Below are 22,851 nucleotides of genomic sequence, written 5' to 3' on the forward strand. Positions count from 1 at the left end.
GGGTGGTTAAAGTTGTAAGTGATGTTTATAGCGCGTGTTTCAAACAACAGGTTTTGTCATCTTTCGCAAACCATTTTTTGTATTGTTTTCACTTTTTGTTCATGTTTACCGCTGCACTGTTTGGGGAGGTTTAGAAAAGCACTGATATTTAGGCTAAAACAAGAGGATATGGGATGTAGACTGGTCTCACTAATGCAGCAAACATAGCACTAATGTCCTTTAGCATCATGTGACCAACGCTTAAGGACACCTTGTGTATTTCTGAAAGCCCACACAAAAACTCAGGGATCAATAATGAAGTCTTATTACAAAAACAACAACAGCATTTGTCCAATAATCATAAATAATTAATATAGGATATAAAATCTTGTAATTTCAGTGCCATTTGAATTTAACTGTTTTTGTTTCTTAACAACTGTGATACAGTACGGTGCAAAAGTCTTGAGCCACGCCTCATTTCTTTGTATTTTGCTGGAAAAAATAGGAACTAGGTGCATCAGTTTATTGAAACGTGCAAATTTAATGGAAATACAGTATATAAGGGAGAAAACTGAGTTTGCACAACTCTAACCAGCTTCACGTCAAAGTATTTGGTATGACTGCCTCTATTCTTTAACACAACCAGAACTCCCTTAGGCAAGTATTCTTTCATTTCTTTAAGCAGTCTTCAGGAACAGTTTCAGGAATAGTGCCTGAAGATACAAATTAAAATTGGTTCTTTGCTAAGTTATTGGTTCTACTGGCTTATCCCTCGAGTTAGATGTGAATGATTCATGGGTCAGTGTTAGTAACATTCTCTGTAAACAAGAACAGAACTGAAAATGAGTGAATAGGAAGCCAGTGTCCGAAGAAAACCTCTGAAAGTCCTTCAGAACAATAATACTCTCTCTCTCTCTCTGTGTGTGTATGTATATTTATATATATATAGTAATATAGTAATAATGAGTAAATGATTAAAATAATAATTTCATCATGTGTTAACAGTGAAACAACTACTAAAGCTTAATTAACTAATTTACAATTTGAAAGCAATGGTTATGTGAGATTTTATCTTTTATTTTAACCAACAAAGGTGAACAAAAGCAGAGAAGAAGCGGTGCCTGTGCTTTAAATGTCACCTCATCCACTAGCTAAACTTTGCGCTCATGTTAAATGGGTTGTAATTGTTAACAAAACCAAAGTTCCTCTGCAGCAGCTGGGATCTTGAGCTTTCCACAAGTGGTGTCTCCAGTGCTATTGCAACAATAAATTCTTTCCATTGTTTATAAGCCTGAAGTCTTTGAGTGGTTGAATAACAGACATAATTAAAGTTTGTTGATTAAACCGACCTCTGCTTTTCAGCTCATCCTACTTTAAAATGCAGCTGAAGCGCTGTACTGAGTTTCTTGTCAAACATTTAAATTTATATAGGCACACACACACACACATACACACACACACACACACACACACACACACACACACACACACACACACACACACACACACACCAAAAAAAACAAAACATAAACCATAAAACAAAGGTTCAGGCCTTCATAATATTGGCACCAGACTGAAAGGTCAATGTAATGGAAGATGTTTTTAAATAACTTCTCTAAACTCACCACAAAAATGTGTAACTACTGGGAGTGCAGGATAGATAATGTGAAGAGTCATGTGTGTGGTGTAGTCTGTGAAAGCTGTCAGTGACTTGTATATACTTGAGCGTCCTGTATATTTGCAGTGAAAAGCAGCAAGTCTCTTACAGCAAGTGATTTTTGGCTCCTGAAATCACAAACTCAAACTCCCATAAGTCATTTGCACTGCATATTGTGCCTCACTACTCTCCAGTGAAATTAAAGAGGCTGCTGACTGGTTTATTCCCTTCTCAAATGTGGCAGTTGAGCAGGTATGAAAAGATATGCGTCCAGGTTAGTTTGTGCTCGGAGTTTTTAAATGTCATGAGCTGTCAGTTTTAATGGGTCATTATCTTCATTTTATGGCTGGACTGTGTACTATAAACCTATCAAAGGGGAGTTAAAACACTTCTTATTAAAGCGTAACACAATGCAACGCCACTGCAGCTCACTGCAAGAGTAGTTCTAAAATAATTGATTTCCATATTATGGAAATATGACATTTGGGTTTTGTAATGGCAAGTGATGCTGTCAGTATGTTTTGTGTAGTAATGTATGGCTTTACAATGTATGATACAGCATCTTACTAAAGTATGGAGTGCCATCTAGTGGTGTTGATGCGTACTCTCTCTCAGTTCTAAAGTTTTACATAACAAGACTGGCAGGTTTTAAAATGAGGTGAATACAACCTTAGATGAACAAAAAAACATGACATATTACACCATTCCATTATTTATTTGATAAAAATTATAATGCAGAAACAGTGTATGAAAACTAAGTACACCCTTACTGCTTCCATCCAGTTATGAGGGAAAGTAGCTGCTGCTAATCAAATGCACTTGATTAACTGATTATCAGCAAGTGTGAGCACCTCTATAAAAAACAGATGTTCTAGCAGCTTGTGGCTCTGCAGCATTCAAGTGTGTGTTAACATGGTGCCAAGGAGGGAAGACATCAGCAATGATTTTAGAGAAACAAATGCTGCTGCCCATCAATCTGGGAAGGGTTCTAAAGACATTTCCAAACAATATGAAGTCCATCGTTCTACAGTGAGGAAGTGGAAAGTGGAAAACATTAAAGATGGTTGGCAATCTTCCCAGGAGTGGATGTCCCAGCACATTGTTGAGAGCATCTTTTCTCTAAAATGAACGTGGCAGCACAGGTTATGTTTGCAAGGTTTTGTCTGCACAAACTACAAGATGTCCTTTAGACAGATGAGATCAAAATGGAGATGTTTGGCAAAAATGCACAATGAAAAACCAAACACAGCGTTTCAGCACAAACACCTCATACCAAATGCCAAGCATGGTGGTGGAGGGGTGATGATTTGGACTTGTTTTGGATGGGCACCTTGCAGTCATTTAGTCTACCACAAACCAAAGTATACCAAAGTATTCTAGAGTCAAATGTGAGACCATCTGTCTGACAACTAAAGCTTGGCCCAAACCGGATCATACAGCAGGACAATGATCCATAAATCCAGTAAATATACAATAGAATATCTGAAAAAGAAAAGAATCTGTCGTGGTCTTCACTGGTAACTGTGTTTGGGAGTCTGTTCCTTTCTTGAGTCCAGGATGTGGGATCGGCAGGCCCTTCCTCCTCCCTCCAGGGCGGAGCCGGAGTTCCCACCCAGCAGCCTGGCACACCTGTTTCTCATCAATCTCACCAAATTTAAAAAAAATAAAATAATCATAAATTACAATGACAGTCAGTGACAGTTTACTAAGGAAAAAAAACTGATTAACTTCATAAACCACAGCAGCAACACAGCAGGTGGTTTTTCTTTTGGTTATCACAGCTTTATTAATATAAACATGTAGCTCAACATTAGGCTCAGCTCATATCTAATAGATCTAGATTAGCTACTTTCATGTAAAACAAAATCGTATTTTTACATTTCTGAAGCGTATTTTGCAGTTTAAGTGAAATCCACCTTTCAACTGAACGCATTCAGTTAAACTTTTTTCCTAAACGTTGTGTTATATGCAAATATCTGTTTATATACAGTATCAGTCAACGGTTTGGACACACTGATTGTCCAAACTTTTGACTGGTACTGTATGTTACTATTAACAGTTCTACAGGAGCTGCTTAAACGGAGTGTGAAAAGAGACAACTTTAATAGGTTAGCTTTTCAGTTGTGATTTGACAGTAACGTCCAGCTGACTGAATACCTGACCTGTGACTCTGCCCACTGTCGGGGCCGGGAGAGATGCGCGCCTCGGTCTGTTCAGCGCGCTTTGTTGGTTAGAAAGGAAAAAAAAGTGTATTCAGCCGTTCAGATTTTCTGTCCGACTGAAGTTTCGTTTCTCTGCAATGTTCGAGCAGATGATCCAAAATTTCAAAATCCTTTTTAACAGACAGGATGGATGAAATTGTTTCTCCAGTGGCGACCTAATCACAGGACACGTCTCTTTCGATCTGGCAAAGGAAACGAAGATCACTTCAATGACGGTGAGTGAAAATGCGTACTGGTCCAGTGGAGGAGGTGGACAGAAACGGTAAAAGAAGGAAACGTTACTCGGCAAGACTGGACAATTTTAAAGGACTCATCATGGAATAAAACACGGGTACGCTGTTACTGATTACATGGAAAAAAAAAAAAAGTCACTGTCTTTGTCTTTTTCTTATAGTTGCTGCTGGAGAGACAGCAAAGCTTCAGCCTGGGACACGTGTTTAGCCATTCACCTGTCAGCTCCCACTGGGGTGTGTGTATGACATTTTCACTGCGAAGCTTTAAAGGGCAAAAATAAGACCGATGCCCAGTCACATGGCACCCAACTATGAAATGCAGTTGCCATTAACAGGGGGCCATACTGGCATACAGTGCTGTGAAAAAATAAAAAGCCCCTGTTATGATTTCTTTTCTTCAAAGAAATTTTTATATTAGCCAACTTAAATTATGATTTCATTTTGTTAAGAGAAACAAAGCTATCCAAACCTGGCCTGATGTGGAAAAATAAAAAATCAGGAACGGGGGGAAATACTTTTTCACAGCACTGTAGATAAAGGAAGGGGAGGTAAGTGAAGGGCCCCAAGCCCCAGGTTTACAAGAATTATTCACAAATGTGTGTGGAGAGTTGTCTGCATTTAGAGATTGTTTAAATCTGATTACATTAAAAACCCTCACGGACTGTTTGTGATACTGAAGATTAACCTGAATGGCCATCATTACAGTTAGCCATACTGTGCTTTTGTTGTGCATGTTTGAAGACATATTTTTCAAATAAATTAAGACAAACCAGAATGCACACAAACTCTTACTGCATGTAAATTGATCCCATCAAGGGTCTGAGTAACTATGTATGAAAAAGTGATGAATTTATGTTTTTTTCTTGCTTTTTTATGCCACCGTAGAATGCCAAAAGGTGGTCCTGTAAATATGCAAATAAATATAAAACAGGTGATGATGGAAAAAAAATTCCAGAAAAAAAAAAAATCTTTATTTCACCATAGTGAAACTGTTTCTCGATCAGTGTGTTGTTTTTCTGCAGGCTCGGCTCTCAGGTTCAAACAGTGTGATGCTGTGCTGCGCCTCAGGTCCAGTCGCTGTGACAGTCAGTGTGGAGAAGGAAGCTTTCACCTCTGGTACGGTTTCCATCAATCAGGCAGTCCTTTTATCTGTATATTATAATCACAATAGGGAAGCTTGGAAAATTTGATTGAAACAACCCAGCTGTGTCTTTTTTTCTTCCACCAGCTGAAACAGTAAAAATATTTTGTGAATTCTGTGAATACATTACATGGTGGCAAAATGATAAAATACTATATCGGGGATATCCTTTTCCACTCATGAGCTTTAAATGTTTACAGCTTCTTCCCTGTTTCTCATTTTGGGTCTTTTTGTGGTGCTAATGAGAGCATTCCCAGACACAAATAGTATCACTGTACTACACTACTGCACAATAAGGCAATAACAATAACTCAGGAAATTTAAGTTGTCATTCATCAGATGATGACATTTTCACTATATAGAATTATACATTTGTTATATGTATTAAATAAATATTAAATAAGTACTCAGAGGCTAAACTGAGAGAATGTGTTGAGACTGTGCAGGGCATTTGCACATTTACTCTTCAGTGTTGCAACTGCTGTGTGGATTATAGAGAGATGAGGACCAAGAGCACCAGATACAGGAGGCAGCGTTTCCGACAAAAGGCGAGCCGTTTATTTGGGCTGATGCAAAGTTCAAAAAAACAAAATGACAAAGCCCAAAAGGTCATCAGATGTAAGGTAATCAAAAACAACTAGGGCTACAACCAGAAATCACAGGGGAATACAGACAACTCAACAAAGGGGAGACTGGGGCAATATATACACACAAAAGGTTGATTAGGGATTGACTTCCAGGTCATGCCCGGCACAGATGTTACTGTATACTATGCCACCCCCTTGGTTATGGCGTTCCGTGTGTGCCCTGCCTGCCAGCATCTCGCACCCTGCTGTAATGTGCTGGATTGTCTCAGGGGCATCTCTGCACAGCCTACATATGGGGTCTTGCCTGGTGTGGTAGACCCCAGCCTCTATCAATTTTTGTGCTTAGAGCTTGTTCCTGTGCTGCCATTATTAGCGCCTCTGTGCTATTTTTCAGCCCAGCTTTGTCCAGCCATTGGTAGGATTTTTTCGATATCAGACAATTCTCATGTTTGCGGGTGCTACATGCCATGCTGGACCTGTCCTTCCACAATGGTTCCTGTTCTTTCTCCTCTTCTTTTTCAGGTTTCTGCTACCTGAAGTACTCACTAAACACATGATCCTTTGAGGCCATCTTCCTGATGTATTAATGGATCTTTGTTCTTTCATCCAGGATAGTGGTTCTGACGCTCGCTAGTCTTTGGCCACTTCCTTCTGCTTAGCGTACAGTCTCAGGGTGCTGGATTCGGGTTGCTCCTAAATCCAAGACTCCAAAACAAACAAACAAACAAAACCCAGTAACAACAAAAACAAACATAAAGCCACTCCTCCCATTTGAATCACGGTAATACAAATCCTCCAAAACAAAAACAAGACTTTTTCAGGAAAAAGAGGCAAATATCTGAAAAAAAGAAGTTTAAATTCAAAAATCTTTATAAGTTTAAAAGCCTGCATGGTTCACAACTACTATTATCATGTATCATGTAGCTTTTGATTTGCTTTGATTTGATTTTTAATTTCCATTAAACCACTTTTCTAATTTGAATAGAAAATTGCTTTCCACATGATAATTAAGTGAATCCAAGTTTTTTTGTTTTTGTTTTTTTTTGGTATTCTAACATACAAAATCAGAGCCTGACTGATGCAAGATGAATTTCTTTTAAACATTTTTTTCACAAGATGTTGATGTGATCTTGACAAATTACAAAGTATATGTTTTAGTATAATTTTAAACCCCTACAGTCCCAAACAAGTCCTCATGTTTTACCTATTGTATAATGTAAACTTTCATTACCTGTTTGTGGTTGCGTGGTAATCACAACAAGTAGCGTGCCAGTCTCCATATCAAGATACGGCATCAGATTCAAAGCTGCTTTTCATTATTATGAAGGAACTATCATCATCACCACCAACTTTAAAAACATGTAAAAATAAAAAAAAGAAAAGATCTGATTTCAGTTTTTCTTTTCCCAAGTTGAGGATGAAAAAGAGTAAATGTAAAAAAATGCTTGTGATGAAAGATACATAATATAAAGTGTTTTGAATATTATTTCCATTTGATTGATTTTCACTTTAATTTTTCCAGTTTTATACAGTACCAGTCAAAAGTTTGATGGTGTCTATTTGAGTGTGTCCAAACTTTTGGCTCGTACTGTATCTGGTGCAATTTAATTTTATTGTACTAGTACTTTAATAACACCTAATAATCCATATTCTCTGTCTAATTTTTATACTGTATCAGATTATTTGGAACTGAGCTGCTGGCTCCTAAGGGGTTGCTGAATAAATCACATGCACAAGTTCTTACAAGTGTCAGTATCCTGACCAACGCCACTCTCCCATCGTAATCTTTTTATCTGTGGATTTCCACAAGTTGAAATTTTCCTGCAGACATAATTATAATAGTAATGCATAATGTTTTAGCAAAACTCTCTCCTTGGCGCTTGGTGCTCGATGGTGATAGCGAGTAAAAAGTATCAGTCAACATGAGGACAAGTGTCAGGTTCCTACTTCCTTATCCAAGTATCCCCACGCTTTCCCCTGCTCTTTTATATTATGTTCATCATGGAAATCTTTGGGAGACAGGGACAGTAGAAACCTTGTTTTGAAAGTTTAGAGGGGATATTGATGTCTCGTGGGCACCAAATAGTCAAAACACTCTTATATCACAATCATGGTTTTGTGGGCTAAAAAGGAAAAAACAAATGTTAGACAGTCTTTCAGAACATGTTCTATTTTCTATACTTATGGCATATTGGGAAACATCTTTTACTTTTTTTATATTTCTTTTTTAATATATTAAAAAGTTTGATGCTTATGTGTTTCATTGCATTGACCTGATTAATCTCAATTCTTTGCTCTACAGGAAAATGTTGCTGCATCAGTCGGGGTTACGAACCTCAAAACAATCTTTAATTATCTTATTTTTTTTTATGCTCATCTTCAAAAACCACGCTGAGCGATACAGTTTGTCAACAAGTTGTTTGCACATGCTGATCGGGCAAAAATTATTTTCTGTAATCACAACGCTCATTTATACAGAATGGGGAAAAATCGATGTGTGATAACTGATGGATCTTTCACGGGAGCCGATGCTTTGAGCAAGTAAAATTAGAGATTTGGCTTCAATGTGTTGGCCATTTGAGTCTACAAGAGAGGTCTGTGATGCTCGTGTTATGAGAAATGATTGGGGGAGCTATTAAATGACAGAACATTCAGAATCAACTCTGTTTCATTTTTTATGCTGTTGAGGCATTTACAGTAGTAGTAAATACAAATAATAGGAAGAGTTTATAAAATTGTTTCCTAGTTTTGTCTCCCCGATGATGCTCCAGGGAAATGAACAAACTTAGTATTTAAATAAGAAACCACACTGACAAGAGTAATCCAAGAGTCTGATTTACAAGCCTTTCTTTAATCAGAAATGAACACCTTATTAAGTGACTGTTTTATTACTTCCCATGCAGGCTGTCATGCCCACCCATTCACCTTTCATATCCCTTGACAGTGAGTTCTCTCTAAAATATATCTTGGAAAACTGTTATTTCCATTGAGTTTAAGGGTAAACACTTTGTAATGTGTTCTCTGTTCTCTGAAATGACATCCTGTCATTCACCCAGTTTGATTTGTAAATTGTGTTGTCACATCTTGCAGAGAGCTGCCGTCCTCCTTCAGGGGCTTGTGGGGAAAGATTGTGTACAAAGTGGAGGCAAATCTGAGCTGCTTGATGAGAAAAGACAGCAAAGCTCAGGCAGAGTTTACCCTCGTGCACAAAGCAAACCCTGATCCAGAGCTCACAGAACCCTTACAAACTGCCTTACAATACACTCACACTGACAATGAACATTTGCTGCAGTAATGAGAACATGGCATGATTGCACTGCATGAACTTCCTGTCAGACTCCACAGCAAAATATGATTGATTAGAAGATAAAGCTCCTCACATCAGGCTCAGTAGCCATGGATGCACACAGGTTTCCTCCAAGATACTCATGAGCTGTTTGTGATCTTTCATTATTGAAATATGCATTCAGTCCGGATAGTATTCTAAATAAATTAGAGCTCAGAATCTCTTTGCTCTTGGAACATTTTTATGACTTAAAGACAGCAACAAATTAGGCATGTAGTCCACATGTCACTTGTCAGTAATGATAGAGATATAATTGTCATGGTGCCGGGTTGGTAGGAGGGGTTTTGTTTCATCAGTCTGTTCATCTTCTAGGTTACTGGTGTTCACACCTGTGATCGGCTTGTTAACTGCAAGGTATTTAAGGACCAGCTGGGGCAGTCATTCTCCGCCAGTTCGTTCCGTCCTCCACGGTGAAGCACGGGCTCGTTCAATTCTGTGCTCACGTCTTCTCTCTGTGTTTCTGACATGAGTTTTTTGTCCATTCCAGGAGTTTGTTAGAAGAGCCCGGCTCACCGTTTGGAGATACCATCCTTACTTATTGGCCAACCTGCTTGTTTTGCTGCTGCGGTCTCCTGCCTGCCCACTCTCCACCTATACTGAGCAGCGCATTCTGGATCTGCTCTCTGCATTTGGACTTGTCTCACTACGTTGCTCATCTGCACGTAATGTAAAGATCTCCGTTTTCATCACTATCTCTGTTACTCCACCTGGCTCCGCAGTCACAGACGTTTTTTCCTTTTTTTACAGACATCGCTCCTGTTTCCGGCATTGTTCAGATTGAGTTTCCTCCGCCTGTAGCAAATCCATTCGTATAAATAAAACCTTGAGCATTTGATCCTGGTTGTTTGTTTTGGGGTCTATCAGGTTGAGCCATGACAATAATATTAATATCTTTCTCCTTTCAAGCCATTCATCTCCTGAGAAAAAAATTCCCCATAAGATGCAGAATCTTGCTCTGAAGAATCCAGTGTTTTCATTCTCATTTCCAGCTCCAGATGTTTTTTTTAGAGTCTTGTAACTCTCAGCTCAAAAAGCAGCCCCTCGGTTTGTCCACGGTCTGAAACGAGCCACTTTTAGCTCCTCTCCCTTTAAGGCCAGCTTTCTCCTAACCTTTATGGTGTAGGCAGAAACCAGTGCTTGAGGGCACTGCCTTTACTGCTTGCTGGTGCGGAGGCCCTGAAAACAAACTGCAAACCTTGAAAATAGTTTCAGATTCTTTATCGAAAACGACAACTTCTCAGATCCCTCCATACGTGTTGGAGCCTGAATCTGACCCTGGATATGAGAGTACACTGCGGGAATATCCTGCAGCGACACAGATAACAGCCAAAAATGTCACTTTAGGAATGGCTTCACTCATTACCTGCTTATTATGGGATCTATATATTGTTAATAACCAGAGAAATAGTAAACGACATGCGTCTCTTACTTTCACAACGGTACACTCATCTAAACATGAACCTTTGATTTAGGTTGCTATCCTCACACTTAACTCCTTGTTTCAGGCCTTTCAACTATATTTCTGTTGGGCTGCGATCAGAACTTTCTATTTCCAAATCTTTCATAATGTCAGTAAACATGAACTCAAATGCAAGACTCAAGAATCAGAAACAGTTTAACAGTTTATTTACAGGAAACACAGATTCTGAGCTTCTGAACAGGTGAGTGAACAGGTAACTGGACTCTTTACAGGAATGTCGCAGGGATTTCTGCTGAAGAGGAGAGGTCACACTGAGGTAAGGATTACAGTGACTGCTTAAAGTCATTTAGAGTTTTGGATTGATGACTTGCTTGCTTTTTTTAGTATACTGGGGGTAAGAGAGCAGGAAGGCCAGAAGTATCCAGAGAGAATACAGTGGAGAGTGGTGGAGAGTGAGCAGGCAGGTAAGTGACAGGTCAGTTTTTCTCTCTTCAGCATAAGTAGACTGGCTGAGTAGGATTTGTGGGAGTCAGCTTGACTTTTTCCACAGGGAAGTATTTCCAACTGTTGTATCACCAGGGAAAACACAAGAAAGCAGGGTTAGAAAATTCCTAATTTAAGAGGAGAGAGAAAACATTGGTAGCCAGCCTGTAGGCAAGCAAAGCTGAGGATGTAGCCCACTCTGCACCTGAGAGGAAAAAGAGAAGAAAGAAAGAGAGAAAGGTTGACCGTTTTTGAGTCAAAGCTTTTGTGCTGACAGTCGCAGTTTTACTTGTGACATGTCCAGATATTTTCCATCAGTGTTCACTGGGACAATTCAAAGTTCACTGTTCCATTAAAACTGACACGGCACCCTAGCTCCAATGCAGCACACATTCCCACGTTCCTTACCACCACCACCATGTTTTTGTTTCTTTTGAAATGAAGTGTTATTTCCTTGCAGTTTTGTCTTCTTCTGATGGTACGCTCATAAACATATTAATATTATTAGCCAATTTGAGAAAGTTGTTTAAGTGCTTTAATAACCCTGGGTTCCTTTCTCATACTATTTGCCGCTCTTCAAATCGATCTCAGTTGGTTGACTAGTTACCTTCTTCCTAGGGAGGGTAACAATGTACATTGTGCACACTGTGTCTGTAAATTGTACAAACTTTATAGATCCCTGTTTTTTAAACAGAGCACCAACTCACACCTCATTGTCAACCAAGTGACTGAAAACCTCTTATTCTGCTTTCACCTTGAAACTAAAAGCCACTTCTTGACATATTTCCCCCTCACAGATGTTTAATATTGGATCGAGAAATACTGACCGAGTCTAATATTTTTGGGACTGTAAAACACTGAAAATGTTTTAGATGATAATTTTGCAGAAATCTGAAAGCTTTTGCAAGCTTTTTCCTTCAAGCATACAAAGATGTTTTTGCACAGGAGAGAAAGAGGATGGTCCCCCTTTTGCCCACAGAACTGCCTTAATTCTTCACGGCGTAGATTCAACAAGGTGCTAGAAACATTCCTCTGAGACTTTGGTCCATATTGACATGATAGCATCAGACATTTGCTGCAGATTTGTTGGCAACCTTGCACCTCATTCCAAAGGTGCTCTATTGGATTGAGATCTGGTGACAGTGGAGACCATTTTGGTACAGTGAGCTCATTGTCATGTTCAAAAAACCAGTTTGATTTGAACTTTGTGTCATGAAACATTATCCTGTTTGAAGCAGCTATCAGAAGATGGGCCCACTGCGGTCATGAATGGATGGGCAGCCACAATGCTTAAGTAGGCTGTGGCGTTTAAATAACACTCAGCTGGTACTAAGGTGCCCAAATCCTGGATCCCTTAGTGCTGCCTGATTTAGAGGGATCTAATGAGCACCGGTCATCAGACTATTCAACCAGCGGTTTTGAAGCATTAACAAACTCTCACACAGGGATAAGCTTTCCCCCAAATCCAACTGCCTCTGGAGCTTCTGCTCCACCACTTTCCTATGGGACATTTGGGACGTACCCCTCCTTGATGGGTTTTGATAGAAAGCACTAGAAGCCCAGCTATAGATTTGGAGGGTACAGAGCCCTTTCTAAGTATTCAGGATAATTTAGGGACCTACCATCATAAAGAATAAAACAGGTTTTTGATTAGTCTGTTGTCCTGGCAAATGGAAAGAATGACCCCACTGCAAAAACTTGTTCATGTTAAGTGATATCAGACTAGTTGAGCTTGCTGTTCTGCAATTGTGCACTAGTTCTAAATATGCTGCAGTCCAGCTTGTCTCCAATAGAGGACAGCAGTTTGCAGGTTTAAAGGATGAAGAGGTGCAATTTAGCAGTTTACCTCTTACCCAGAGGCATAGCTCACAACTCTGAGCCCTATACAGTACATAAGCAGTCTCGGTAGGCTGCCTGCCTTTCTTGATCTATAACTATCAAACTTTTTATTTTTTTTTTTTAAACAAATAATTGAGCTGACAACTGTGTAACAATCTGTAATGTCAACAGGGTACACAGCAATGATCTGGCATGTATTACATTTAATAAAATCTGTGCAGGTTGTAATCTCCTCACATTTCAACCTTCATTTCTCAACATCCTTTAGTCTACAATTACTTTATGATAAATAAGGCTTGCCTGGCGTATCAGGCTCAAGAGTGCATTATTTTCTTCATGTTTATTTCAGTATTTATGATTTCCCTGGTATAAAAAGCTAAAAACATTTGTATAACACCCTCTGTCTTCTCGTCATCCTTCCCATCAGCCTCAGGGCAACCTTCATTTTCCTCTCTTTTTACTTCCATTGTCTTCTAGCACATCGCTCTCTCACTATCTGCTACACAGACAGATATTAGCCACTTAAGCTGCTTACAGTCTCATACTGTTTTCAACCTGTTTGGTGCTAAGGCACATCAGAGGTCAAACCAGATCATCAAGGCACACCATAAATATAAATAATGTAATTATAAGGATCATTGTGAAAGTTTAAATAAGTGCCCAAACTTATTTGTGTTTATGAAACTGCAACACTAAAATTGTGCAACATGTCCTCCAATCAAAACGTAAGCATCCGTCGTTTCTGCAGGGCCCCGAAATACGACCTATATTTACGTTTCCAAATGACCGCGCCTACCTCCGGCTTCGACTTGCTTGGGTAATGTCGCCGTGGCTCAGAGGGTAGAATCGTACTTTATCAGTCGGAAGGTTGATGGTTCGCGCCCAGGCTGTCATGTCAAACTATCCCACGGCAAAATAATGACTTCCCTACATAAATAACGAATGTGTCGAAATCGATACGTCTTCTTTTGGGGTCTGCCGCACAAAACCGAACACATTTTTTTAGACTAGATGTCGCTTTTTCCCCTTCCAAAACGTAAATATTGGTCGTAATTCGTGCCTGCAGAAACGACCAATACCTACGTTTTCACTCTGAGGACAGGCTGAAATTGTGCTACCTAGATTGAATAGGATTAACAGCAGTATGTTAAAATGCATTGCATTAAATTAGGTTTATATGTGCAATTATATGACATGCAATGTAATATACTTAACTTATGTGCTACAATTAGTTAATTTTAGTGCACAAAGCATTAATATAATACAACTATAATACAAAAAATATATATAATTCAAAATTTTTTATCATGTCCTTTGTAAAGAATTTTCTTTTGCCTGTATTCAAATTTCTCATGCATGTATAGCGTTACCTCGAGGTGCTTCATATGAATACGGATGCATTCAGTATTTCCACTGGGTTTAATCACATGATCCATCCTTATGGCTCAAAGGTTTAAGACACACCAACAGCAGGAGTAAACCAGGAGTATCACATGGTAGCACAGATTATGCAATCAGTAATGCTGTTTGCACCTACACGCAGTAACAATTAACTCTTTGAGGACGTGGCATTGTTTCAGTTTCATCATTCATTGATGCACAGAAGCAACATGCACATATATATTTTATTTATACAAGGTTTCTTTCCTTAAAACTTTCTATAAAAATAAATATGCAGTCCTTTAACAAAGCAGTTTGGAGCAGTCAGCTTTGGGAGGCCCTCACGTTCCTGTCTCTGGACAGATTTTTGGCAAGTTGTGGAGTTGGAGTGGCTGATGAATGGAAACCTGACTGGCAAACAGGTCGTGTACATGAGAACACAGAGGGTCAGATTTGGCCAATGGGCTATGACCACAGAAAAATGATTAAGGACTTTTTTTCCCCCTATAACCTTACCTTTAGACACACTGATGTATGGATGCACTCCTCTTCAAATACTCAAACTTTCCACTGTGTTTGTTGTTCAAACACACCCATAATATGTGATCCAGGGATATCAGGCGGTAGCATAGAGCACAACGCTGTTTGCTCCTGCACACAGTAAGAATGAGGAAACTGCATTGTTTTGTCAACTCATTACTTTATAGAAGCAAAATGCAGATATGGTTTATTTACATTAGGTGTCTTTTTTCAAGCAACCTTTTGTCAGTGTCAGCTGTGAGGCAGGCAGAGGTTGGAACCACAATGCAGGACTCAAAACAGGATTAAACTTAACACACAGGGCTAACAGAGCTGGACGAGACCAGCAGCAGCAGAAACTAGGAATATTAGTTCATCAAAGATACAGACAGACATGAGAGCACGCAGTGGAGAGGGAGCCATAGATGATGACATGACAAAGGACCAATCGCATGAACTGAACTGAGCAAAACTGAACGCAATACACATGGAACAAAGGACTGGCAAAATAAACCCAGGAAGTGTGTAAACTTCAGAAACAGACTGGATGGGAGAGGCACGCACACTGAGGAAAACCCACAATACACTAAAAGAAGCTAAATACTTAAAAACTGAAACACAAAGGAAAAAATACAAAACCTACAATAAACTCCAAACACAGGGCAAAAGGCCCAGGACCATGACACCTTTTATATTTTGAGAGACAGCAGTACTTTATTTAACATTTAGGAGAAAGTTTAAACCCAGTAAACATGATTTATTGAGGGTCCTGTGGTTTAATTGTTACCAAAACAATGTAACTCTATGTAAGTGCACCCCTGGACTCTCATCATGACACATAAAACCTCTCTCCTCATTCTCAACTGGCACCTGTACTTGTAGCACTGTGCAACATATTATGTTGATAGTATTAAGAACTTTTCAGTGGGATATAATCCCAGTAACAAAAGCAATACTTTCAGTAGCGGCTAGTGTCTTACAGGACAAATCACAGAGTTGTCACAGGAATGCAAAATACTGAAAGGAAGCTGAAAGGAAAGGCAGAAGTCTTATGGCATGGATATCATGGAAAAACTGTTCTAACATACCACAGCAAAGACAGGTACTTCAGCATCAAGCAGTGTGTCATTCAGCAATCTCAGGGTAAGTAAGCTTAAACCTTTGAATTTAGTAATCTGCTGTAATCAGATATAATTTTTTGTTGCAACTTTCATTAATGTGCAGGTCAATCCCTTTCACCCTTCTCTTTAAAAAACAAAAATCAGGCAGTACCGTGGAATGATGTCTTTCTCTTTTTTATTTCCATTACAGTACTTTAGACTACAAATCCAGTTTTTAAATGATAGACCACACTAAATGGAGAACTTCAAGCCTTTCTTTAATCAGAAATGAAAGCTGCATTAGGTGACTCTTTTATTACTTCCCAGACAATAACGTTATTCCCCCAGGCTGCCATGTCTACCCATTCACCTTTCACATCCCAGCACAGTGAGTTCTCTCTAAAATGTTTCCTGAAAAACTATTATTACCATTGAGTTTAAGGGTAAACACTTTCTAGTGTGTTCTCTGTTTTCTGAAATGACATCCTGCCACTCACCCAGTTTGATTTGTAAATCGTATTGTCCTGTCTGACAGAGAGCTGCCGTCCTCCTTCAGGGGCTTGTGGGGAAAGATTGTGTACAAAGTGGAGGCAAATCTGAGCTGCTCGATGAGAAAAGACAGCCAAGCAAAGGCAGAGTTTACCCTCATGCACAAAGCAAACCCTGATCCAGAGCTCACGGAACCCTTACAAACTGCCTTGCAATACACTCACAGTCATAATGAACATTTGCTGCAGTAATGAGAACACTGCATGATTGCACTGCATGAATTTCCTGTCAGACTCCACAGCAAAATATGAAAGAAGATGAAGCTCTTCACATCAGGATCAGTAGCCATGGACATTCCAAAAACAGCCTTCCTCCAATATATCCCAGTCTTACAGTACATTCAGTCTGCACATTATTCTAACAGTGGGTCGCAGTTATAAAAAAGCAATATTTTTATTACTGCAATCCGTGATCTTACAAGTCAAGGACTCTTTGCTCATGGAACTTTTTTCGATCCCTGGCTGCTCCAGTCTGCATGCCAAAGTATCCTTGGGCAAGATGCTGAACCACAAGTTGCTCTCTGATGTAACCGTCAGAGTATGAATGTGTCTGAATGTTAGATAGAAAGCACTTAAGCTTAGAAAGAAGTGCATGTATGAATGTGTGTGAATGGGTGAATGAGGCATGTTTGAGTGCTCAACATAAAGTAGAAAAGCGCTATATGAGAACCAGTCCATTTACCATTTACCATTCCACAAGCCAGTCATAACAGAGATATGATAAATAATTAAGTGGGTAATCTACATTTAGGAGTGTGGAAATGTGGTAATATTTCAGGCCATATTTTTAAATGTAATTGAACAAGAAGAATAATACCCCACACATACAAATCCAGACTACAGATAAAACAAAGCAAATACAGACACAAATCATTAACAGTGTACTAGACACCCCACCATCACCATGAAACAAAAGAGAGAGAAAGGCTACGCCCATTTTTAAGCAGACAATGACGATTCACATTCAAACTCAGAAATAAAAGGTTGACAGACTTTATGGAACCTCTTAAGTGTCGCCCTGCAGCGTAAATCTGAGGTGCTCTAGTTTAAGGTGTCCCATCACTTCCTCCACCCATCATTTGAGACAGAGGTGTTGCTTTTGTCCAAATATTTTAAATTATTAGTCCTTGAGGGAAGTCCATACTACTTAAGCTTTATTAGCTCGAGCACAAGACACAACAGAGCTGGACGGGAGCCAGCAGGACAAAACACAAAACTCTCTAGAACTTAGCTTGAACATGAACATGAACATGAACATGAACATGAACATGAACATGAGGGCACACAGCAGGGAAGCCAACGACAAGGACACAACAAAGGACTAGGGAAAAATGCAGACAATATAAACACACCAGGGTGACAAGACAAGAGGGAACAGCTGGGAAGGGCAGGTGCACAGAATGAGACAGGCGAAGCAAAACTGAACACAATACGCAGGGAACAAGAGAATAGGAAAATAAAACAGGAAGTAAATAACAGAAACACAGACTTGACACATGAGGGGGGCAGGCGCACTGAGGGAATCAAAACATAGCAGCAGTTGTCACCCATAACCTGATCTTATTGGTTTTTTTCCAGGAGAAAGCATAACTGCTGTGACCTCAGTTCAAATCATCTCATTGTATAAAGCACAAGTACTGCCTGTATAGAAAGGAAAGTAACTTCGCAAAGAAGGAAAGTTGAAACCAAACACATTCTGAAAGAGCAGGGGTGAAGCCATCCCACGTTCTGCAGGTCAGACTGTCACCAAGATCGTCACCATCCCTTCCACCGAGACTGTATGTGTGGGTAGGTCTATCAATCCTCCTGAAAGTATTTCACGAGTATGCATTATTAGTTTGTCATCACGGATTCTTTCTAGGTCTGTCTGGATATAAAATATGCTTTCAGACCCAGAGATCAAGTTCCCTATATTCATCTTGGCTGCTTTAGAGGGTTCCGATAAGCAGCAGTCATGTGACTATTCAAGCAGTGGATTTAAAGCATTTCCAAACTCTGACTTGCCAGCAGGGATAAGCTTTCTACAAAATCTAGCTGCCCCTGGAGCTGCTGACTTACCACCTTCCTATAGGACATATGAAATGTACCACTCCCTGAATAGTTCATACAGAAAGTCCTAGAAGCTCAGCTATAGAGTTGGAGGGTACAGGGCTCTCTCTCTCACAATTTAAGGAAGTGTTTCAGTGATGATATGGTAGATTAAAAAAGCATTGTATCTAGCCACTTCATTTTTTTTAATGCCAGATATTACGTAGTACCTCAGACAAAATGTACAGCTTTGTATTCATTTATTTTATCAGTCTGACAACAGAAGACTCCCATGACCAATATGTACTGTGATAATTTTGTGTGAACATATATATGTAAACAGGAATGTGTATTATCAAATCATCTGAGCGATGAATAAGACTATACAAATGCAATCCTTTAACAAAGCAGATTGGAGCAGTCTTTGGGAAGTCTTCATATTCTTGTCTCTGGACAGATTTTGCTAACACAGTTGTGCGCAGTCCTACATTACTGAAATATCACTCAACAGATTATTCTAACAGTGGATTGCAATATTTATAAACCAAGATTTTTCTTACTGCCATCCATGATCTTGTGAGGTCTTTTTGCTCAAGGCCATATTTTTGCAGAAATATAGAAAATCTTAAAGTTCTTGTAAACTCATTCCTTCACTTGCACAGACTGGGGAAGAAACAAGTGAAATTTGGAGATTTCAGTATGTATAAAACTATTTAAGAAGGGCTTCAACAGTAACAACATAAGAGACATGATGTTTTACGCTAACAATAATAATAATAGAGATTATGACACAGCATATACCTTTAAGCTTTAAACTCAGATAGTGAAGCTGATGTCTCTTCTGTCTGGAATGGATTCAGGAACGCTGTACAGACTCACTGGTGTATGGATGCCCTTCTCTTTAAGTAAATACTCAAAATTTCCACCGTGTTTAAGCACATGATCCATGCTTATTGTGCAAAGGTTTAAGACACACCTTTAACAAGTGATCCAGGAATATCACGTGGCAGCAGAGAGTATGCTGTCGGTAATGTTGTTTGCACTTGCACACAGTAAAAATTAGTTCATTCAGGAAACTGTGTTGTTTCATCAACATTTCAACATGTATATACATTTTTATTTGCACCAGATTTCTTTCTTTGACCTTTTACATTTCCAGAGACTGCAGTACTTTAACTTTAACGAGCAACCAGGATTTATTTTAGGCCCTGTGGTTTAATTATTACCAAAACTCTATGTAAGTGCACTATAGACCCTTCTGATGATATAAAACCTCTGTCCTCATCCTTATCTGGCACTTATTTCCACAGTATACCATGTCGAGTAGTGTTAAGAACTTTTCAGTTGGATACAATCCCATAAACAAAAGCAATACTTTCAGCCCTGGCGATTTTCTTACAGGACAAATTACAGTTGAATTAACCGATGAGTGCAAAATACAGTCACTCTGTGTAAAGCTGAAGGGAAAAGCAGAAGTCTCATGGACTGAAAATTATGGAAAAACAGTCGTAACATACCACAGCAAAGACAAGTTCTTCAGCATCAAGCATTTTATCATTCAGGAATCCCAGGGTGAGTAAGCTTATGTTTTTCAATTTAGCAACCTGCTGTAATCATTTTTAATAGTGGTGTATTTAATTACGCTAAAGTTTATACGTTCTTGACCTATTTAATTCACCCTGATGGTAAGCAGAAATAATAACAGGAATAATTAATTCCTCTGAGCCTTACAGACCTACTACGTAAATGAGCGGCTCTTCTGAAAAGAGTAGTCCAAGAGGATGATTTACAAACCTTTCTTCAATCAGACATAAAAACCATGTCATGCAACTAATTTGTTGTTTCTTAGGCAATAATGTTATTCCCCAAGGCTGCCATGTCTACCCATTCAGCTTTCAGATTCCAGCACAGTGAGTTTTCTTCTAAACAAAGTGTCTCAATAAGCAATTATTACCACTGGTGTACAAAGATATTTCTTTGATTTCTAAAACAATATCCTGTCTCCAGTTTGACCGTACCTCGTGTTGTCATGTCTTACAGAGACTTGCCATCCTCCTTCAAAGGCTCATGGGGAAAGATTTTGTACAGAGTGGAGGCAAATCTGAGCCGGTCGATGAGAACAGACAGCAAAGCAAAGGCAGAGTTCACCCTCATCCAAAAAGGAAACACTGATCCAGTGCTGATGGTACCCTTACAAACTGCTGTTGAACAAACACAAATGCATCCACTCACATAGAGATTTTCCGCAGTAACAGGAATTAAATATGAACTCACACTTTTCTGTCAGACTCCACAGCACAATATGATTGATAAGAAGATGAAGCTCTTCACGTCAGGATCAGTGGCCATGGACGTGAGCATTCCAAAAACAGGCTTCTGCCAAGGTAGTTTAAATCCTGACTGAAACACACATTCACTCCACCGATTGTTCTAACAGTGGGTTACAATAGGAAAGGCAAACAAAACATAAATAAATTAATCTCACAGCTGAAACATGCGCAGCTCAATGTCCATTTGCTCATGGAACATTTTTATGGCATAAAGATAAGATAATAACTGATGTAGACCACATGCCATGCAAGTGACGACCAAGATATGATATAAACACTTCATTCCTTAAATGCATACAAACAAATGTCCAAATGTAACCGTGATATATTTGGAAGGCCTTTAATTCAAAACTAGACAAAGGTTTAAGGCATTAAAATGCACTTCTGCTCCATTCAGTGCTCTTAGGGGTTTTGCTGCAACAGCTTTATTTTATTAGGACCACTGACCTATAGCTAAAGTAGCCTATATATAAAGTCGATATAATAAGATACCATAATGGATATCAAGTTTCATATTTCGTGAGCAGTATTGCAATTACTTGCATATTCAACCAGAGCGTAACACTCGTGTATAACCTGCTGCTGTTTTTTTTTTCCAGGTGAAGGCATAAAAGTTGTGGCTTCAATTCAGAACAAATCATATCGTGATATTAAGCCCAAGTACTGCCTGTACAGAAAGTACAGCTACTTTGCAAAAGGGAAAAGGAGAGTTGAAACGAAAGACATCCTGAAAGAGGAAGGTGAAGAAATCCCAAGTTCTGCAGGTCAGACTGTCACCAAGATCATCGTCATCCCATCCGCGGAGACTGTGTCAGTCTTAAACTGCAGCATCATCAAAGCTGAGTACAGGCTTCGGGTGGGTAGGCCCAACTATCTTCACTTTTATGTCTTTCTGCATTGATAAGACTGCATGACCATTATGGTAATTATTGACTCCTTCTCCACACAGGTTTATCTGGATGTGAAGTATGCTTCAGACCCAGAGATCAAGTTCCCCATAATTATCCTGCCGGCTTCAGAGGGGTTTTATGAGGAGCAGCCATCTGACTATTTAACCAATGGATTTGAAGCATTTCCAAATGCTGGCATGTTAGGAGGAATGAGCTTCCAACAAAATCCAGCTGCCCCCGAAGCTTCTGCTCCACCACCTTCCTATGGGACATATGGGCTGTACCCCTCCTTGACAGGTTTAGATAGAAAGCCAATATGATATGATTGATTACAAGAATTGTCAGAGTAAGAATAACTGGTAACAGCCTGTTTTAGAGGATATATTTAGAGGATAAGTGTAACTATACCTCAGGTACACTACGATAATCAGAAAATAGAGTAGGTTTCTCAGCTGTTATAACTGTATACAAAAGAAGTCTTAATAATTACCACCATGGAGAAGAAGAGGTTCGTTACAAGACACTGTTAATCTATCATGACTCTGAATATTAAATATTTGCATTATTTTCCCACCTGGAAAATACATTATGAGTGTAGTGGAGTGGAAATAGAAGAATGAGCTTATGTGAATTATACTAAAACTGATAAAACTGAATTGCCATCAGAAATTATGAAGTTAAAGCAGTTGGTGCATTGGCTTGGTTATGCAAAACTTATAAGGCGTGATAAATGTTTCTAAAATTCAATAAATTACTGAAATTTACATTTGTTGATTTGACTTCATCAAACCAAACTCAACAAACAGTGTTGAATAGAGGGAACAAATAAAAATAATAGACACAACAACAAATGTATCAAATTTGTGAAAAATTTCTTAATGTTTAGATAAAATTAAATCTTCCTCTATCACTGCAAAAAAATAAGGCTGGAGAAGAAAAATGATCTCATTCAATACACTTAAAAAAAGTAAATGTTAAATATCAGCAGAGGATTGTTTAAGTGCCCGACAGTCCTGTCTGCACATATTGTTTACTTGACCATGTGCATACTTTTAAATATGATTGGCTGAACTTCTTCCCTGAACCACAGTTGCCCACAATGACTCTACATGGTCATGTAACATCATAGCTTGTCAGGTAATACAGCTA

At 39.0% G+C, this 22,851-nt stretch overlaps 2 protein-coding genes across 2 annotated transcripts; both read left to right on the top strand.

Moving 5' to 3' along the window:
• Window positions 1–13,614: 13,614 nt before the first annotated feature.
• On the top strand, window positions 13,615–18,574 carry LOC115786159 (arrestin domain-containing protein 4-like). Its single transcript, XM_030738205.1, is given in 11 exon segments — window positions 13,615–13,724; window positions 15,715–15,827; window positions 15,830–15,949; window positions 16,234–16,294; window positions 16,442–16,606; window positions 16,697–16,802; window positions 18,060–18,121; window positions 18,123–18,162; window positions 18,164–18,277; window positions 18,316–18,339; window positions 18,341–18,574. Coding segments are annotated over 11 exon segments (1,149 nt in total).
• Window positions 18,575–19,798: 1,224 nt separating this feature from the next.
• LOC115786161 (arrestin domain-containing protein 3-like) lies at window positions 19,799–22,022 on the top strand. Its single transcript, XM_030738210.1, has 6 exons — window positions 19,799–20,054; window positions 20,332–20,392; window positions 20,523–20,667; window positions 20,770–20,866; window positions 21,412–21,668; window positions 21,762–22,022. Exons 1-6 carry the CDS (start codon window positions 19,799–19,801, stop codon window positions 22,020–22,022), a joined length of 1,077 nt encoding a protein of 358 aa, XP_030594070.1.
• Window positions 22,023–22,851: the final 829 nt, after the last annotated feature.

The sequence above is a fragment of the Archocentrus centrarchus genome, chromosome 9, assembly GCF_007364275.1.
Source record: "Archocentrus centrarchus isolate MPI-CPG fArcCen1 chromosome 9, fArcCen1, whole genome shotgun sequence".
NCBI lineage: Eukaryota > Metazoa > Chordata > Actinopteri > Cichliformes > Cichlidae > Archocentrus > Archocentrus centrarchus.